Source organism: Amphiura filiformis, chromosome 2 (genome assembly GCF_039555335.1).
Source record: "Amphiura filiformis chromosome 2, Afil_fr2py, whole genome shotgun sequence".
NCBI lineage: Eukaryota > Metazoa > Echinodermata > Ophiuroidea > Amphilepidida > Amphiuridae > Amphiura > Amphiura filiformis.
This window is the reverse complement of record NC_092629.1, coordinates 57,388,585-57,409,439: the sequence shown is the minus strand read 5'-3', so window position 1 is coordinate 57,409,439 and position 20,855 is coordinate 57,388,585. Positions and strand designations below refer to the sequence as shown.

Here is a 20,855-nt window from a genome sequence, read left to right as displayed (position 1 = left end):
GGGGGGCACTGCCGGCACTCCAATAGACCTTTTTCTGATGACGTCACCTAATCGATATTGGGGTCTGAGATGTAAACAAACAACACGTGCGTTTCTCACGTGTCCACGGTGTAAAAACACCAACCTACTGCGTATTTTCCCCTACGGTTTTGTCATATTTCATTTTAGCTTCCATAAAATAATTGTTTAAACGGGAACTGTATTCTAGTTAGGCCTACCTTTGTTCCAGTTTGTTTTGATGCCATAAAATACAAAAGATACGGAAAAACAGGGATGCTATTTAAAATTCAATCTTTATCATGTTTCACAATCTTGTTTACTTTTTACACCGTGAAGAACTAAACGCGTACTGCGAGCTGGCAATTCCGCGCAGGACGCCTATCGTGGCGCAAAGTTGATCGCTCGCGCCGGCGCGGTATTTGCGTTTGGGGGCTGATGACTCGAATGCTGGGGGCTGGACCCCAATATCGATTGATTGGTGACGTCTGAGAAAAAGGTCTATAGGTGACGCGTATGTAGGGCCGGCTGTTAAGACCCCTTTTTCAGCGTCGCTGTCACCCAAAGACCCCATATTTTTTACCATTACAAACTATCTCTATTGCAATGAGGATTTAGGTATGATGTCATGGCTCAATAGAGCATTCAGCCAATAAGAATAAACCCTGTGTAGGCCTACCGGTATGTATCACGCAGACACTCACTGATCGATTCACTTGCAAGTGGCTATTCAGAGCATTGCAAAATTGTTAACTGATTTTGGCTTGATGTTTCGATCAATCGGTCAAAATTTATGAATATTGGATGGGTAAGGTAGGTAAAATTTTGTTAATACGGAAACTGAAAAGATAAAACGACCCCTAGGGCGCGTGAAAGTCGATTCCGAGTTTATCGTCCCCCGCCCGCGTCACTTTTTGGAAACCAAAAACACCCGCATCAAATTTTCAAAAATGCCAAAATAATTCATTATTTTCAAAGTATCAGTGTTTTCACCAGTTTCAGCAATTAGAAACATATATTTTTGTTTGTAAAACATTATATTCATAACTTGGAAGCAAAACCAGGCTCTTTTCTAACTTTTCTAGTCCTTACCCATATAAAAAACATGTTTATAAGACTTTAGTCATGTATGAGTTTGGCTTTAAATCAACACGCATTTTAGGTCAATAATGAAATCTGAAGAAATAATGAAAAATGAAAAAGTCACCTGGAAAAAAAAGTGACGATAAACTCGGAATTGACTTTCATTGGCCTAACCAGAGAGAAGATATTCTTGAGAGGGCACTCTATTCACGCGGTTTATTTTCCAACGCTTAAAGATCACGAATTTTGGTGGTTTGCAAATGAAAAGTGTCCGCACTATCGATTGATTACGTAACTGTTATGAATAATTTATTAGGTTTTTCAATGCAATCGTCTCGACCAATTAGTACATTATTATCTGTATTATCAAAGTACTTGGAATAGCAATACGGTGAGTTCACTGAACTACGCCCTAATACTGATGGAGTTTTAATGGCGTTAATCCTCTCCATGAACAAATACAATAGATGAAGGTCAACACGTATGACCTCCCATGTGACATGTTATATGCGATGTACAAGAACCTGAATATCATAAAGATCAGTATTCGTTTGTGCATATGAACTGCACATTTACGTTGCTAAATATTACTCATTATATATAATGACAAATATTGGTATTATACGGTATATACATTGTATATAAAACGACTAATAGATCCTACTATCATGGCGTCAGGTCAATGTTCATCATATTCCGTATGTTTCTTAAAATTCATTCATATTTGAGACAAATTGCTGTGCCCATTTTATAGGTGCACAGGTAGATCCGTGTTTTTTTTTAAAATTTTCAATTCCTTTTAATGAAAGAATTAAGGTTTCCACTGCACGCGGGGGCCACAAGGGTGATACTAATTTTAATGCTATATTTTCAAAACGAATACGTGTTACCGGTTGGCTCTATAGCGATTTCACAGAAAAGGTACCGTAAAATGGGGTAACTTCGGTCAGCGGGGTAACTTTGGTCGGTCAAATTTTTTTTTGGTCATATTTTCGTACAGCAATATTGTTTTTAGTCATATTTGGTGTCAATTTGTTAAGAAATATGTTTGGAAGAAATAATAGTCGCTCATGTGTAATTTCCTTGAAATTTACGAAAAAAGCATTTTTTTACATTTTTTTCAGAAAAAATAAAAATCGATATTTGTGAGCAAGGATGTGTGTTTGATTAATTTTGCAAGGTGTCAAATGTCACAAAAACAACAACTTGCCCATATTCAGCGAAGATCAATTTTTAATTTTTTTTTTCCTTCATGGAATGTAATACTGTGACCAAAGTTGCCCCAAAGGCGGGGTAACTTTGGTCAGGTCATTTTGAACCCCTAGGGCACCCTTACAAAATTATTAAAAAATCTTTTTCAACTTCAAGGTGTAGAAGGGAACCCTAATGTCACAAAAAAGAGTTAATTAGAAATATAATTGGTTTTGTTTGGAAGCAGTGGTTTAAAAACTCTGAAAAGTGCCCAAAGTTACCCCATTTTACGGTATTTCTAGTAATGCAGCGTCGGACTCTGGCTGAGAGCGTAGCCTAAGTCATTAAGGACTCCAAGAAGGGCTCTCCATACACAAATGAACAAACACAAAGGAGGGTAGTCTCCTCCAAGGAGCTTATATAGAAAGGAGAAGAAATAGATTACGTAACGCATTGAAACCTTGTGCCGATTTGAAATCTGACAAGCTATTCATCGAAAGGTACCTTTTGTTTGGGACAAAGGGCTTCCGCCATTAAATCGGTAAGCTGACCCGACAGTGTATTAACGCTTTACCTAGCAGGCTACTGTCAATAAGTGATCAAATCGCGTGAAAGCGCTTAATGGAACGAAAAGTACCTATTGTTATACATAAACCCAAGGGTGTGATTGAGTAGCCGTATAAGCACAAAAGGCACACATTAGCCGCTAATGCATAGTTCGTTGTCACCCCACTGACATTAGGTGCTTCATTTAAATAAATTGAATGCGCCTGCTGAATGATTACACATCAAGGCTGCCATAGTACAATAATGGTATTAAATAGTTACGTCCGGGAGCTACGTATGCATGTAACATAATAATAAGTATACCGGTATAGGCCTATATAAAGTATACCGGTATAGGCCTATATAAAAGTTGTTTTACAAATTGAGATTTTATTTTATTTTATTTTAAGAAGGAGAATGTCATAATCAGTGGCGTACTGAAGGTGGGCAGCTCTTCTGTGAGAGGTCTTGGGAGGGGATGAGGTTTGAGGAGGGGATATGAAGAATGAGAGGGGACTGGAGGAAGAGAGAAAGAGGAAGAAATAAAGAGAAATAAATAAATAGACGTAAATAAATAGAAAGGTAAGGAAAATGATAGGAATGAGAGGGGACAAAACGTAAGAGGGGATGGAGAAGGGAAGGGAGATAAGAAGAGGGAGTGATACTTTAGCAAGTACAGAGAAAGGAAAAAATGAATGACAAATAAATGTAGGCCTTATAATAATTATTATAGAAACTAAACACAGCCCCCCACACACACACATAGGCCTAACACTAATAGCACTATAGGCAGCCATTCGATGATGCCAATGCCTTTATGCGTTACGTATTTAAAACGCCCAGTCAGATGTATTTTACACCTGCCAAGCACAAGTCACCCAATTTCGAAAATTGGACGTTGAATGTACACTCTCATGAATATTGATTGGCAACATTTTCCAATATGTCAGCGCTCAAATCGGACACAATAGAACAATAGACCATTCAGTGCGTTGGTCTCCTCCGTGACCAGCTGGATTTTGATGGAGCGGAAGTTGGAACCAAATTGGCTGCAGAGGAGACGGGTCATTTTGCTATGCAAATGAGTTGAGTGTCATAGCCCTGGCCTAACATATGAATTAACACAACGGCTAATTTAAATAACAATGCAGCACGTGCTAATTAGGGAGTGCCGCCTCCTACCAATTATTTGGAGACTTTCTTCCAGCAAGCTAGAAGGCCTATGACGTCATACTACTTTACTAGAGCCAAACAAACTCTGGAGTCGACAAGTCTGTTATTTCTCTTAAATCCGTTCGTGTGACAAAATTACTTGCCGTGATGATAGCCAGATCATCATTTCTTGATACTGTTGAGTGGATAATTATAAACTTAATAATTGGAGTGGAGTGATATGATGGGCTAGCGGAACAAGTTTATTAAATGTAGCTAGCCTAGGTAAGCTTATTACTTGGTAAATTGGATTGTAACCGCAGTTAGGTCGGTTGCGGATTTTTTGTTTGTTATAAACATCCTCGTACGTATCATGGTAGGTATTTATAGAAGGAGGTTCCACAGAAAAATCCTAATCCACTCAATAGGGTTAAGCCGATTAGGCCTACGCTATTCAACGCGAGTCATCACTTGAATGGATTTAATATCAGTGACAGTGCATTCCCTCAAACACGGCCTTTGATGTTTATGATCATTGTATGTATGTATGTATGATCGTTATGTGACAATATCGATCATCTATTTTAAAGGGGCATTTCGTGATCCACAGCCTCACCCCCCACTTTTCTCAAAAAAGTTGAGATTTTTATATCACTGGAAACCTCTGGCTACATAATGTTTATGTACAAAATATTTCTTGCAGATTAATTCAGTTTTGCAAAGATATCATGAAATTTGAATTTCGTTCTGGTGCACCAGAACGAAATTACAACGCATTGTCTATGGAGCAGTGTAATACACATAATCATGCATAACTCGCATAAGCATAAAATCGGAATCAACTGAAATTTTGGGAATAGGCTTTTTTCGTGGATATGTACTGAAAAATGTCATAAAAAGAGGATGCTAGGATCACGAAATACTCCTTTAAAATTTAATTTAAACAGACCTCCCCAGGTGACCCGTACCGGAAATTGATGGTATTAGTGCCCTATTGCATCGGTCATATGATCTTCGATTGCGTCATTGTGTTTCCGAGTTCAAGTTGATTTACTAGCGAAAACCTGATCGAATTCCCTCATTTCCTTCCAAAGTTACGGTGAATTTATGTATTTTTTCTGATCATGATTAGTAATACTGGCGGGTGTCTGCGGGACTTTTAAACCAGTGGAAATGATTTGGAAAGGTTTTCCAAGACTGGCAATATTGTTTCTATGATCCGCCAAGCTTGGCCATAAGAAATATTGGCGTTATAAAATTAGCGGAAGTAAATTGTTTCCCTTTGTTTATGGTCATGGCCACAATGCTTTGTGGGTAAAAATGACGTCATTCTGCTTAGAAGTCGCGATAACTGTGGTTCATAACCGGCCAAGCTCAATAGATAAGAAGCTTAGCAAATCGATAGTGCACCATTCATACCTGATTGCTCAGTATCGACTCATAACGATCATAGTACAAAGGGAACTGGGTTCGTGAATTCTCATATTAATACCTACCATTAAGGCCGGTGTCGACAGGTCCTCTGTCGGAATCCTGTCGACAAAGTGAATTATGTCAACATATCGACAGAACTTCGTCCATGGCGACATAGTGCTAAGGCAATGGTATATGGCCCAGTAAAACTTCGTCAGGCAAGCTCATTTTTCATGTTATTTGCCTTCAGGGGGCATACTTTTGGCAGTATTATGCCTTGTTTTTCGGTGTAAATTGTACATTTCATCGCTACATGCTCGCTATGATCTTGGAAATTTGCTGAAATTGCCGCCGGTGTTTCTAGATATTTTTAGGTTAAAATTTTTAAAATATTCCTAAAATCATGAAAAAAAAAGTCCTGGTATTTTTTTCGGAACCCAGATGTATGTCGACACTCTGTCGACGTCAAGATACGAAATATGTCGACATCAAAAAACGGTGCCGACACCGGCCCTACCTACCATGTACGTATCATTCTTACTAAAATTGTCTTTCCACCAATTGCACGAATAGCGCTTGTAACTGGAAGCAACTCGGCTCAGATATTGTCATCATTGCTTTTAAATCTGAGAAGATGTAATAAAGAGGAGGTTGATCAAGCTATCCTCAAACAAAATATGTGTGAGACCGCTCATTCAAAGTAAATGATGAACAGGGTTCTATACGAAGGGATAAGTATAACCAAACCGGAAGATGTATCCTAGGTCTAGACAATAGGAGGATTAGCGGCCATTTTGTCTTCTACATGATTTTATTCACGTGTCCTAATTTATACTTTACTACATATATAAGTTAACAGGTTTACAATTTTAAAATTATATTTTGAGTATACAATATATTCTGTAGTATTAAAATCGATGAAATGACGGTGATCGTTCAGGTATTATATGCTTGATATAATTAAACTCTCTGACCAGCTAGTATTCTCCTCCGCCGTCAGTGTGATTTCAGTCACTCCACGTACCGTGTTGCGAAGGTGGAGGAGACTAAAGCTGTATTGACGAACAAGCATGCGTTAAAAATGATGTAGCCTAGGTCGAACAATAGCGTGACATAGTTCCCCGTATTGTTCCTATATGCACTTTCACCCTCCTGTGATGAATCACCCTATTTAGCTGTTAAATATCAAAAATATCAATTTTTAATGATTTGCCGTAAAATGTGTATTACATTGCGAATTTTTAAAATCAAAATTATTTGATATCAGAAGGACATTCTTCAGTATTCAGAATGCAATTTGATATGTCTGATGTGCTCTAATGTCCCACAATAAATACTGTCCAAACGTTCATACCCCTTCCCTTAAACATGAGAGCAAAAAATTGCTAAATTTGCGTAATACCCGACTTGGAGTAAATGTGGCCCTTGTTCATGCCTTATGTAAATTACTTGCATCTGACCCCCTGAAAAGCTATTGTAGTCATTCTGTTTATAGGCCCTGTATGATCAAATTAGTAATTTGGGGTCATAAAGTCAAAATAACAGTCAGATTCGACAGCAGTTTAGAATAAAAATGAATAGTAGGCATCATTTAGAAAAAGAAATAGATTTAAAATTGTAAAATGACCACAGGGCATCAACATTTAATCTTGAGTTAACAAATTATTTAGCCGGGGCCCTGGCACCGGCTAGGTTTTGATTTTTGCTATCGGTTTCTTTGTGGCAACAATTTAACAAATACACATTTTTTGCTCATGCTTTAACCGATTTTTGACCTACATGTAAATAGTTTAGTTCCAACCATCATTGACTACAACCATACATGTCACATGACTTTGAATGGGTTAAAGGTTAATACAGAGGGGTCAAATAGGTAAAATGTGATATGAGCTATTATGTAATACTAGCTGTTTTTCCGCCTACATATAACGTCCTACAATGATGTCACTTGCAAATTTATAAGCATTGTCTATATATCCAGTGTTTATAGGGTGCACACAGAATTGGGGTCAAATGTCATTATGGGGCATTTCTGGGGATTTTGCTAGTGCTTAAGGGGGAATATATCCTTGCAAGGGCTTAAATAAGAATAAGAAAAGATAAATTATTGTTTTACTTTTTAGGACAATGAAAAAAATAGGTTCCTATGGGAAAGTTTTCGGTTCATTCTATAGCATAACTAATATGTTTTAATTTACTTTTTATCCCATCTCCATAGGGCATATCGTTTTTGAGAAATCATGTTCACAGAAATCACAGCAATGTCGCGTCGTTAAAATTCACTTCTGAGATATCGGTAATTATGTATAGAAACACTGTTTTTAATTGTTTCCATAGTTTAGAAACACTATTTTATTTTAATATTTTGTGAAAAATAATTACATGAATTGTCACAAATATTTCTGAAAATTTGAAACTAAAAGCTTGATTGGTTTTTGAGATATCCATTTTTTAAAGTGGAAAAATTAAATATCACAGGTTGAAAAACAATAAGGCCCCCAAAAAAAGTGTTTGTTTGCCCAGACACGACCGACCCAAAAAATCAAAAAACATCATACACTTTTTTTTTTTTTTACAATGATATAAAAATAAAGATAATGATGTTTTTTCCTATAAATATGCCAAATGACACTTGAAAGATAATATTCCTGGCAATCACAGCTTTAATTTTTTCCATTTAGCCCTCCCCAACAACATTTTACCATCAATCAACATTGATATAGAGAACCAAGCATGACAAGTATGGTCGGGAATTTTGTACTACAGGCTTCCAGCCCCAGCGTACCGATAAAAGGGGGTCTTTTGGAGATGTGAACACTGAACAGTCAAAATGAATGGTCTTTCTTGACTTTCTGGTTTAAAATCTCCTAAAAAAACCCACCAGAAATGGTTGTTTATGCTGAAATTATCCAAATCAAGGGTCTTTTGGAGCTCTATTTTGGTCAAATTTAGGGGGTCTTTCTGAGCTGCGAACTCCAAAATGGGGGATCTTTCCGGAGGAACATACCCGTATGGTCATATGTGTTAAGTGTCCCCCCGGGCTTCCGGCCCATTACCCTTTCAACAAGCATGCATTTATAATGAATTTATACTGAACCTTAATCAAGATTTTGTTGCCAAAGAGATTTTAAACCTTTATATGGTAAGGTTGAAATACATGTTTGACACAAGTACAAAATGTAAGGCTGCATGTCGTATATTTTCTCTTACCCCACTTCCTGCAACACGTGTACAGATCCAAGACAAAAAAAAGAAAAGAAAAGGAAATCGACCTACCGACCCACTCCTTTCTACCCCCTGTCTGGGCAAACACTTTTTTTTTTGGCCTAAAATACATAAGAGATTCTAATTCACAAAGTTACATTTTTGACCATAACTTGTGAACGGAAGCTCCGATTGATGTCAAACAAAAAGCAAAAGAAAGGTAATTTTTCCCTTTCTATCTATACTACTAAAATAATAGCCGTTGTCTGTGTGTCTGTCTGTCTGTCCGGCTATGCGTTCTGCCGCGCTTTCCGATATTTCACACATAGTTGGGTATCGGGCGTGCGCTGTTTACCGCGTAGTTTTAAAGGTCATCGGAGGTCAAGGTCAAAGGTCAAATTTCCAAACTTTGTCCGATCGGGCCCAAACTTGGTGGGTGGAATCCTTGATAGGAGGGGAATGTAATGCGTGAAATAAAATCGAGGTCAACCGAGGTCAAAGGTCATTACGGAGGGGTCAAATTTCAAACTTTGTCCAATCGGGCTCAAACTTGGTGGGTCGAATCCTTTGTATGAGGGAGCATGAAAAACATTATATGGAGGTCATCCGAGGTCAAAGGTCATGGATTTCAAACTTTGTCCGATCGGGCTCAAACTTGGTGGGTGGAATCCTTGATATGAGAGAAGCATGAAAACAATTACATTGAGGTCATCAGAGGTCAAAGGTCATCTGGGGTCAAAATTTCAAACTTCGCCCAATCTGGCTAAAAGTATCTCTACCATGCACCTGGTGCCCTAATAGCTACAGGGCCATTACAACTGCAGGTGCACTAGTCTATATACTAATAAAATAATGAGCTCTGTGTGTCTGTCTGTGTCCGGCTATGCGTTTCGCCACGCTTTGACGCATCGATCCGATATTTTGGATACAGACAGATATCAGGCATTCCACGGTTATGGGGTGGTTTTCGAAGGGCCCCCTCGAGGTCAAAGGTCATCTAGGGGGAAAAATACCCAAAGTGGATAGCAAATAGCAAATGGTTAAAAAGATGTGTAATGGGCAACTCTGGGCTATCTGCCCAATTTGAAATGCACTGTAATGTCTACCCAGAATGCATTGCTGCAAATGATTTTTAAATATCAAACTTTGTCCGATCAGGCCCAAACTTGCTGAAAATGATTTCTATAAGCGCCCATACCCCAATAAGCGCCCATACACCAATAAGCACCCACATAAGTGCCCACATACCCCAATAAGCACCCACATACCCCAATAATAGCTAAAGGGCCATACAGCTACAGGCGCACTAGTTTAATATATCATTTCTTATTTAAGCCCTTGCAAGGATATAATTCCCCCTTAATGACATCACCTGTATATGTATCAGCTATACCCAGTGTATATAGGGTGTACACACAATCGGGATCAATGTTTATCAAGAAGTCATTTCCGGTATGAGTTTAAAAAAGCATCAAGATCATGCAAGGTCAAAAAGGTCAGGTCAAATTCAAAGTTGCTCTGATTGGGCTGTAACTCGGGGAAAATGATCCCTGACGCTTGGGGAGTATGAAAGGTACTATGAGTTCATACAAGGTCAAAGGTCAATCAAATTAAAAGTTGCTCCTACATGTATTGTGTTGGAACTCTGGGAAAACAATCCCGGCACTTGGGGAGTATGAAACCGCAAAGGGCATCTGAAGTAAAATTTAAAGTTGCTCCAATGGAGCTGTATCTTGCGGAAAATGATCCCTAGCACTGTAAAGGTCATCCAAGGTCAAAGATCAGGACACATTTAAAGGACGTTGCTCCAAGCAGGCTGTGATTTGCGGATAATGATCTCAGACACTTGGGGATTATGAGACCGTAACGGGCATCCGAGGTCAAAGTTCAGGTTAAATTTAAAGTTGCTCCGACCGGGCTGTAAATGATCCCTGACATTTGGGAAGAATAGCTCCAAAACAACAACACCCCCCGGGGGGTAGGAGCAACAAATTAATCATGACGATGCGTGAGATTTTACTCATTTTCCAGCTTTTTTGCGTGAGCTTTACTACCTTGGCGTGAGATTATACTACCTTGGCGTGAGACCGTGAGAAAGTGACCCAATGCGTGAGACTCACGGCCAATGCGTGAGAGTTGACAGCCCTGGCCCACAGTGTAGCCCCCCCCTCCTGATGCTACATGGTCAGTCACTGCCGATACATGTAAATGCGGTAGATTATAGTACTAATTTACTTGATTTGTGTTTTGGTATGGCAGGGAGCTTGAGCTTGCAAAGTTAAAAAGCGTCTTGATTTTATTTTGCAGATATTTCCTGCTGCAGTACCCCGGGAGTTATACATAAACATACTTGGATCACTTCAAGCATCAGGCATGATCCCTGGCACATGATAGATGTGCAGTGCTGATACTTGAACAGAACCACAAGAAACCATCTTGCCTTCTTTGCTGACTTCATGATACTACACACTCGTAAATCTTGAAGTCATTGCCTTTATATGCACCCCGGGTATGCACCAACTGACACAAAACAGAATTATTTGCTGATTGATGCAGTAGGCTACCGTACATAGAAACCATCATTTGGGTTTGCTGCTTCACCAGTACTTTACTACACCAAACGCATGCAAAACCCTGAATACGCTGTGTCTTGCATGCTGCTTCTATGGATTCATCACATATAGAACTTTGAAACGGCAGAACTTGCAGATCTGACACAACAAGTACCTTGAATCATCGTGTCAGATTTCCTTCCATCACCAGTTAATCCAGAACACAGTCCCCATCTTGCCTAAACCTACCTACAATATGAACCAATTTCAAAACGGAGCTTGAAGGGCAGGTGTTTTTAACCTGATCGAATCGTCCCTTTCCTTTACTTAAGTTGTTGATCAATCGATCTGTTGAAAAAACCAGAAATCCATGTGGTTTGTTCCTTTCTGCTTCAGCAGTACTTCACTGTATTAAAGAATCCTGGAGCTACGTGAGTTCCTGTGTGAGTTGCTTCCATCACCAGTAATCCAGAACATAGACTCCATTTTACCTACATGTACATGTTACTTGCTACTTTTAAACTTACATCTTCATCTAAACGATAAACTATAGATTCTACATTTGTATCTTGGAGACAGATATTTTAACTCAATTTACTCCCAACACAAGGATGCAATATTTGCTTTAAATTAACCAAGCTAATACTTCCTTTTACTTGTGAGACAGGTGCTTTTAAACGGACTGTTCTGTTCGCAAAGTCAAAATATAGCATATAATTATGTAGTGAGTCAAGTATTTTCAACATATCTCCCAACAAAAGAAGCAGTACTTCCTGGTGATTTACAAAGCATCATTTTTACTTCGGAGGGCAGCGTTTGCTCAATGCTCTTGCTTATACTGGATCACGAATATATTGTACTTCACCACTTGCATGACAATAATAGGAGAAAAATGAAATTGTTGAAACCTTTCATGTGCATATGTTGTGGAATCACCCTACACAGTTTTGACAGATTGAAATGCCATGTAGAAAGGCATAGGATGAAATATACGCGGACTTATGGTGGAAGTAATTCCAAATTCAAACTCAAAACACACATCAAATATGAAAAGATAGAGAAACCTCATCAGTGCGAGTATTGCCAAAAGTGTTTTGGTCAAAATGCCCAGCTTAAAAGCCACATTAGAATTCACACTAACAAAAATCACTATCAATGCGAATATTGTGAGAAATGTTTTGCAAAACCTAGTGGCCTTAAATATCATATCAAAACTCACACCAAAGAGAAACCGTATCAGTGTGAGTACTGCCAACAATGTTTCGCACAATCAGGTAACCTTAAATACCATATCAGAACTCACACCAAAGAGAAACCACATCAGTGTGAGTACTGTCAGAAATGTTTCGCAGTATCTGGTACCCTGAAAAGACATATCAGAACTCACACCAAAGAGAAACCATATCAATGTGAGTATTGTCAGAAATGTTTTGCACAAGAAAGTCAGCTTACAACACACATCAGAACTCACACCAAAGAGAAACCATATCAGTGTGAGTACTGTCAGAGATGTTTCACAGTATCTGGTAGCCTGAAAAGACATATCAGAACTCACACCAAAGAGAAACCATATCAATGTGAGTATTGTCAGAAATGTTTTGCCCAAAAAGGTGAGCTTACAAGACACATCAGAAATCACACCAAAGAGAAACCATATCAGTGTGAGTACTGTCAGAAATGTTTCAATGACCCTGGTAACCTAAAAAGACATATCAGAACTCATACCGAAGAGAAACCCTATGAATGTGAGTATTGTCAGAAATGTTTTGCAGAAAAGGGAGACCTTACCAGGCACATTAGAATTCACACCAAAGAGAAACCATATCAGTGTGAGAACTGTCAGAAATGTTTCGCAGAATTGGGTAGCCTGAAAAAACATTTCAAAACTCACACCAAAGAGAAACCATATCAGTGTGAGTACTGTCAGAAATGTTTCTCACAATCTTGTAACCTTAAAACCCATATCAGAACTCACACCAAAGAGAAACCATATCAGTGCGAGTATTGTCATAAATATTTTGCAACAAGTAGCAATCTTAAAGCACATACAAAGACTCACTTAAAACCCAGAACTGTCATTAGAGAACCCCTACCAATGAGCACTGTTAAATATATCAGACGTTGGTGCCCTTAACTATTTGGATGTGGCAGAAAGCTGTAGCTGCCCATTAATTTTATAATTGTATTGTTGTAGGCAGCTGTAGCTGCCCTATTTGCAATCCACAGCAGGGCGCTAGGGCCCATGATCGTGAATAGAAGTAAAGAAAATTGGAATTAAATACTAGCGCCAACTTTGATGTGTGTCCCACAGACAGTGTACGTACTGTGTTATGAACATTATGTGTTTGACTAATATTTCCATCGTAATAATAAACTTTCTAAAAGACTGGGTTTTTATCGGGTTTGCCATCAGACAAGTTTAGAACTGTCAAGCTTCAGGAGTTGCTCCGAGTTGCTTCAGGAGCTGTCTTCAGGAGTAGCTCCGACTTCTTCAGGACAAAGTACCTCATGATGAGACATGTAGGCCGCCCCATATAGAAAAAAAATGAGACCTTTACAGATAACTTCCCAATAGTCACCGGGTAGAGAGCGGCAAATTTCACATGCAAATTAGATAGGTAGTGGGTGACTACCCGATATTAAAATTTTTTGGAAACCATAGTGGATACCTTTCAGTAATATGTACCGGAGGACTACCAGATGACTTTTTTGGGAAACTACAGCAGGTAACTACCCGGTGGCTTTTTTTTGAACTAGTGGATAACTACTCGATAACTTTTCGGGGACCTAGCGGATAACTTTTGGTGACGATATACCTGGTGACCTCTTTGGAGACTTCCTGTTGATCTTTTTGGGAATGCAGAAATACAAATTCATGAGTATGCACAAATTTACCGGTATAGGCAAGTTAGCTTAGGCCAAGTAAAAAAAATAACATCCAAAATCGGTGAGGGAGGCCCTTATTATTTGTTGTTATGTTATTTTTTACCATTCATTTCTGTGTAAAATTGCAATTGCAATGTGATTGTCAACACATAAAAACAGGGAGGGCTGGCCCTAATATTTTTGTAATATCCCCAAAGCCCTACGCCTAGCCTGAAGAGAGTGTTTGCAATGTGTTTATAAATGATAACCAAGAACTTCTTAACATGTCTTTTCATTACAACAATTTTAGAAACAAAGTAAGGAAGCAAAGATTTAGAACAATAACATAAGTATTTGAAAATCTCTAAAAATCGGTGAGGACAGGGACGATATATATGTATGTTATTCATTTTACTTGGCCTTATATGAATTGTATTTTTTGGAGAAATACAACTCTGCATGCAGTCATGCAGTTGAGCGAGTGCTATAAATTTGAAAGTGTATAATGTACTTGTCGGCCTAGTTATTGTACAAAAATTCTTCTGATTTGGTTCACTAAAAGGTGCGTACTTTTCAATTAATGTACAACCAAATTCATATGATACTAGCATAGTACCAAAATGTTATCACATCACTGACACAGCTAGCCTATAATTTTTATATCAAATATTATAATTTATTTACAACAAATAGCTTAACAAGCTTATATCAGTTCATTGACACATTAGGTGATGATTAGTGAATTTACTGTCAAAATCATGTATGATTTACTAGAAAAGATATACTTTGTTTAAAACATGTGTCATATCAATACCCGGCATGTCATAAGACTGCATCAATTAAATAATATACAAATCATTTCATACAAATATCTTCCTACCTGCATATGCATATGTATGAAACCAAGCATTCAATGCTTTATAATTCCTACATCATGTTCCAGATTAATTAGTGAACATCTTGTAATGTCATACATGTAAATTCATACATTTTGGACCACAAATAACTCCATTTTGAAATCATTCAGTGACCTTTAACCATACCCACCCACAATGCATTCTTAGGATGCTTTAGGCTATTTTCAAGGTCAAATTAAAAGCGGATAACCACCTGGAAACTCCTGCAAAGAATTCCTGCTAAGTTTCTGGGAACCTTCTGGGTAACTCATTTGAAATAGCGAGCACTTTCGGATAACCCTGGTAAAGGTACCGCAAGGGTTTCTGATGACCACCGAATGGTCATCGGGTATAGTCACCCGGCACCCTTTCTTTTTGCTATGGGGGGCCCCTTGCTAGAGCCGTTCATTGAAGACTGCCCCTTGTCAACAGAGAACAAGTAGATCTCACCTATCTGCTAATTTAAAGGTTTGGTAGCTCTGAAAAGAGCCGTTCACTGAAGACTAAGCCACCCAAAAGATCCTCTGCCAAAGGATCGTGCACCATGTGTGTAATCTATACCTTGCAGTTGTGGTGAGCAATTCATAGGTCAAACCAAATGACCACTAAAGGTCAGAATATCTGAACACCGAAGAGCTACAAAACAAAAGAAAGAAGAGGGCTCAGCAATAGCTGAACATGCTTGCAAATGTTTCCCACTTGGGGATGAGGTTGATCCGTAAAGCGTTGGAAATCAGAGTTAATGAAACTTCAGTCGTATGTGGAGCTCTCTATTTTCAAACAACCAATCACAAAGCCGCTTATCACGTCTGCAATGAAGTGATATATACATTCATCGCGCACACACTCAATCACAATCATCGGTCCAAACTGTTCCTGGTAAGCCGTATACTTCTATTACAGTTTATACAGTCTACCAACATGTTTTCTGTTGACAAGGGGCAGTCTTCAGTGAGTACATTACAATTGTGAAAAAAAAATAGTCAAATATTGAGGGCGGTGTCCTCAGTAATATGTGTTACAATATGTGACCATCCAGCACAACTGAGCCCGGATGTCGCCAGTGCCACTATTGAGATATGCTCCATTGAAGTTAACAATAAACAATAGGAAACAAAGGATTTATTGACTGTTTTATTGATTTTTCACTACTTAAAATGTCAAGTACTATAGACATGATATACATCATTTTAAGGGAGTACTACACCCTGGCAAATTTTGTGCCTATTTTTGCATTTTTCTCAAAAATTGTAGTGCATTTAGTGAAAATTCAGCAACTCAAGGCAAATAGTTATTGATTTATTGATCAAATACTGGTTTTCCCTCATTTTTGATTGTAACTCCACAACTCATTTCGTCGACAGGTCCTTAAAGAACTTTAGCAAAATTACCCTCGATTAGAGAAAAGCGAGGGTAATTAATTTTGTTTCACTGGTTTCAGTTTCTGATATTGGATTTCATAATTCGATCTTATATACCTCGACACCTGCTGATGTTTGACCTTTTGCATGTCAACACATTCCTGGTGCTCTGGAGGTCAGCTGGGCAGGGGAGTGAGTTTCAGGGCTGGAATTGCCAGAGGGCATACTAGTATAGTATGGTGACCCAAGTGAAGTCCAGCTGGTTAGGATAATAATAATATAATAATAAACACGTTTTTAGGGCGCATAATACCACAAGGAAACTCAATGCGCTAGGATGACAGATTGACCACTGTGTTTTTAAGACTAACTTTCATGCTCATGGCAATTGCTATGGCAACTGGCTGTCAAAGCTGAAAACATTTGAAGAAAGCATGGATTCAAAAGTTTTAAGGATACATGAAATGTGTTGTCTGTGCTGAAATAAAATTTCCAGTGTAGTAGTTGTAGTCCTTGCCCCTATAATATACATATCTTACTTGTCACCAATGCGTTATAATTTTGAGAAAAATGCAAAAATAGGCACAAAATTGGGCAGGGGTGTAGTACCCCCTTAAAGGCTTAATGTACGATTTCCTTCAAATTTTAAATTTGTCATTATATACTCAAAATGCTGAAATAATACTAGTAATAATGATCGGGAATGGTTTCTGTCCATTTTGAGCTGAAATAACGAGGTAACGTGAAAGAAACACTGCTTGTTATTTTGGCCGTTTAAGGTAGGAGCATCGGATAATAGACCCATGCAGGAAAATAGCCACTATTTCAAATCAGAATTATGTATCCATTTCAAATATATAACCAATTGAAGATAAGTCTTTACTCCACTGATTTTTAATGTTTCATGAAAATTTAAACAATTCTTATGTTTTTCTTTATTTTTTGAAAATTCCCTATTTTTTTCTACTAATAATTATTGCTAGCCTAGAGGGAATGTGATATGGTCTCCATAGTTTGTGGGGTGGTTAGTAAGCCTAATATCTAAATTCTCTCGCCAGATTTTTTGGATAAAGTGTTTAAAAAAAAAAAAAATCATTTTTTCTATTTTTAAATTAGGGAAATCTAGAAACACCCATAACTTAAAATAGAAACACTTTATTAAAAAAAGCTGGCGAGAAAAGTTTCTAAATTTAATAACCTTTCGTTTGACACCTTGTTTGTTATAATTGGCCCTATGTTTAGCTCAGACAATAATTATGAAATTGGGTCATTCAGTGTTTCTAGATCAAATCAAGAAAATTTGAGCAAGTACTAACATTACCTTCAAATATCCCCTATATTACTGACCAATATATTGGAAAAAAGTCACTAATATTATTTGGTAACATTTTTGTAATAAAAAGATCCAAAAAGCAGTTCTATAAATGGGATAGAAAGGAGAAAAATAATATTTAAACATAGTATCCATTTTCAAACTTTTACCAATTTTAGTGAACGAGGCTTAGTGTCAAAACCACTTTATGTGCAAAGTCAATGGGGCTTTCTAATGATAAAAAATGGCATAACTCCAAAACGCTTTGTTGGCAAAAATTAAAACTTGGCACGCAAGTTTTTCTCACCCAACTACACATCCTGTATCATTTTAAACCAAATCTGTGCATGACACCGTAGCCGATGTTTCTACCTTAACACGCAGTTCTATGGGCGGACATAAAGTCATAATTTCTTGAATTATGACTTTATGTCGAACTTTGCTCTGTTTACCTACAAATTTGGCTGATTCCATTTAGGTGCAAATTGTGACATGTGTAAACATTACAAATATGCCAAAAAATCAGGTTTGAAAAAAATTAACCAAATTCATATTATAAGATCGTACATTATGACTTTAAAGCTAATTTCAAGCAGAATATTTTGGTTGAATATCTCAAAAATGATGATTGGCGACTTCAGGGCTCAGTTGTGCTGGATGGTCACATATGGCTTCAATGGAATACTATACTATACAAACTGTACAGTTAATGAGCTTATCAAGAATGTAGGTAATTAAGGGGCTGTGCAATAATTATGTGTACCCCTGGGTGGTGAATTTTCAAAATGGTCTGCTAAAAATTGCTTGCCCCTCCCCCTTCGACCGTGCCAAAAAACCTTTGCCTTTCCCCTTTTGACGTGCCAAAAATTCTTTGCCTCCACCCCTTACACATGCAAAATTTTGGGGAATCTGAATTTAAAACCTTAAATTGTCTTATCATATAATCCGAGTGCAGCAAGCAGGAAATTTTGCATATTTGAATGTGTTCCTAACGTTTTCCTACACCTTTTTAGGACGTAATATACAAAATAGTGCCCAAAATATCTGTGCCAAAAATCGCTTGGCCCCCCCTTTCGACCTGCCAAAAATCGCTTGACCTTCCCTTTCGACCTGCCAAAAAATGCTTGCGCCCCCCGCCCCCTATAATTCACCAGACCGGGGGTACACATAATTATTGCACAACCCCTAATCGAATTGAGAAGAAAGCAATAATAATTTGAATTCAGGATGATCTGTGAAAAATGAGGTAGTAAATAACTTCGGGAGTACCCCGAAAGATTGATGACACTCTATAAACCAATACTCTTATTATTTTGACAAGCAGGAACGGAGGGTCTGCTCTTACATGAACTATTATGTTAAAGCCATATTATATAACATTTGCTGAGGAAGACGCCCTCACTTGAATTTTTAAAATTCCTTTTTTACACGATTAAATTGTACTTTATTAAACCAATATACCCTGCAAAAATCAAGACTCTAGGTGCTGTAGTTTTGTGAAAATCCGAGATTTTGAATAAAACGCAGGATTCTGCGCTTTACTATTGTGATGGAATTATTAGTCGAACGCATACACGATGTTCATAACACACAGTACGTACACAGCGTGCGGGACGGTGATATACACAACAAAGGGTCGTACCATAAAGTCTCAATAAACACCCTAAACACGCATTTGGGAGGGTTAAATGCATGCATCCCTAAAAATAAACAAGTATATATCAAGTGCAATTTCCTACCCAAAACAATTATTGCATTATATTATATAAGCATTATATTTATCCCTTGAGCATAAGTAAATTATTTGTCTCTGTCCCAGCTGATTTGTGTTCCTCCATCACTCATGTTTGTTGTGTGGATTAAAGTAACCGCATAGCTGACGTCCATCAACTGCTGCATGCACTGAAGCCCAGTGCTGATTGACAGCCAATTCTCAGTCTTAACATTTTATGATGACGATCAGAAAAGACGTATTATGAGGTTGTCGCCATACGGTACGGTTTGTTTATAGTGTTTATAGTGACGAAGGAGCACAAATTGGCTGGGACCGAGATTGTAATTTCTTAATTTTCTTGACTCTAAAACCCTTCATAACAATGTCATATGCCCTATTCTTCTCTTTTTTCTTACTTTTCCATGTTTAAAATACCCTCTGGATACGTATGTTCAGTGCTTGATCAGGGAAAAAACCCTTAATACATGAATCTTTAGTCACACATGATACCACTGGTAAATGACCCAATGGCACACTGGCCTTGTGTAATAGCTCTTGTACTGTCTGTCATAAGTGGACGACCAGCATGGTATTAATCAGCACTGTCCACTCTGCTGATGACCTGCAGGGTATTAATCAGCAGTGTCCCCTCTGCTGATGACCAGCAGGGTGTTAATCAGCACTGTCCACTCTGCTGATGACCAGCAAGGTATTAATCAGCACTGTCCCCTCTGCTGATGACCAGCAGGGTATATTAATCAGCACTGTCCCCTCTGCTGATGACCAGCAGGGTGTTAATCAGCACTGTCCACTCTGCTGATGACTAGCAGGGTAATAGGGGGATGTCATTTTCTTTGGCAGTGAGGGGGGGTCATGAATATGTCAGTGACTGGGGTAAATTTTTTATGACCCCCCCCATCGCGGGTAAAATTTGTTTACGACCCCCCCATATCGTGACCACAACATGACCGAAGGAGTGGTACGTATTGGCGACATGTGCGCTGGTAGTAAATTCCAATTTTCTTTGCTTTTCCGTATATAGTTGTTCGGCTCAAAAATAAAAGGGGATATATGGCAAAGAAATGCCAATCTATTTTATTTGAAAATGTTATAATATGGCTTTAATAGGATATCATCAATCTTTTGGATTGTTCCCTAAAAATGCAGATTACATTTGATTTCAACAAACAAAGGCAACTGTTCTGGAGAAAAAAATGTGGGTACAGTTACAAAAAAACAAACAAAAATGATACATAACTAAAGCCTGATCCTGACTCCACATCGCAGTGCGATGCGATGCTGCAATGCTTTAAAAACTAATCTGAGCCAGGTTTTTACGAGCTGAGCGGTGAAAATTTGCATCGCGCGGTGGAAATTTTGGTCCGCGATAGAGTTAGAAAATATTCAACTTTTTCGCATCACACTGCGCTTGTAGTTGGCTGCTGGAAAATCAAGGTCAGTAGAATGACATTAAAATGCAGATGCAGAGCCTATATAGAGGCCTTGCATGAAATTATCGATTGGCTCCAAACAAAGGATTTGAGCCGGTGTCCTTCACCGTAGTTATGG

The 20,855-nt window shown here is 38.2% G+C and overlaps 1 protein-coding gene across 2 annotated transcripts; it reads left to right on the top strand.

Annotated features, from left to right (window-relative positions):
- The first annotated feature begins 4,062 nt into the window (after window positions 1-4,062).
- Window positions 4,063-13,372, top strand: LOC140146437 (uncharacterized). Of its 2 annotated transcripts, none has more exons than XM_072168286.1 (2): window positions 4,063-4,254; window positions 10,894-13,372. In XM_072168286.1, the coding sequence occupies exon 2, from the start codon at window positions 11,962-11,964 to the stop codon at window positions 13,270-13,272; it is 1,311 nt and encodes a 436-aa protein (XP_072024387.1). In that variant the 5' UTR covers window positions 4,063-4,254; window positions 10,894-11,961; the 3' UTR covers window positions 13,273-13,372. The 2 variants fall into 2 exon arrangements, with proteins under 2 accessions (XP_072024387.1, XP_072024388.1); XM_072168287.1 differs by lacking the exon at window positions 4,063-4,254 and adding an exon at window positions 7,636-7,678.
- Window positions 13,373-20,855: the final 7,483 nt, after the last annotated feature.

Coding starts and splice junctions, on each gene's coding strand:
- LOC140146437 (XM_072168286.1), top strand. CDS start 11,962: ATGCTCTTGCTTATACTGGATCACGAATATATTGTACTTCACCACTTG.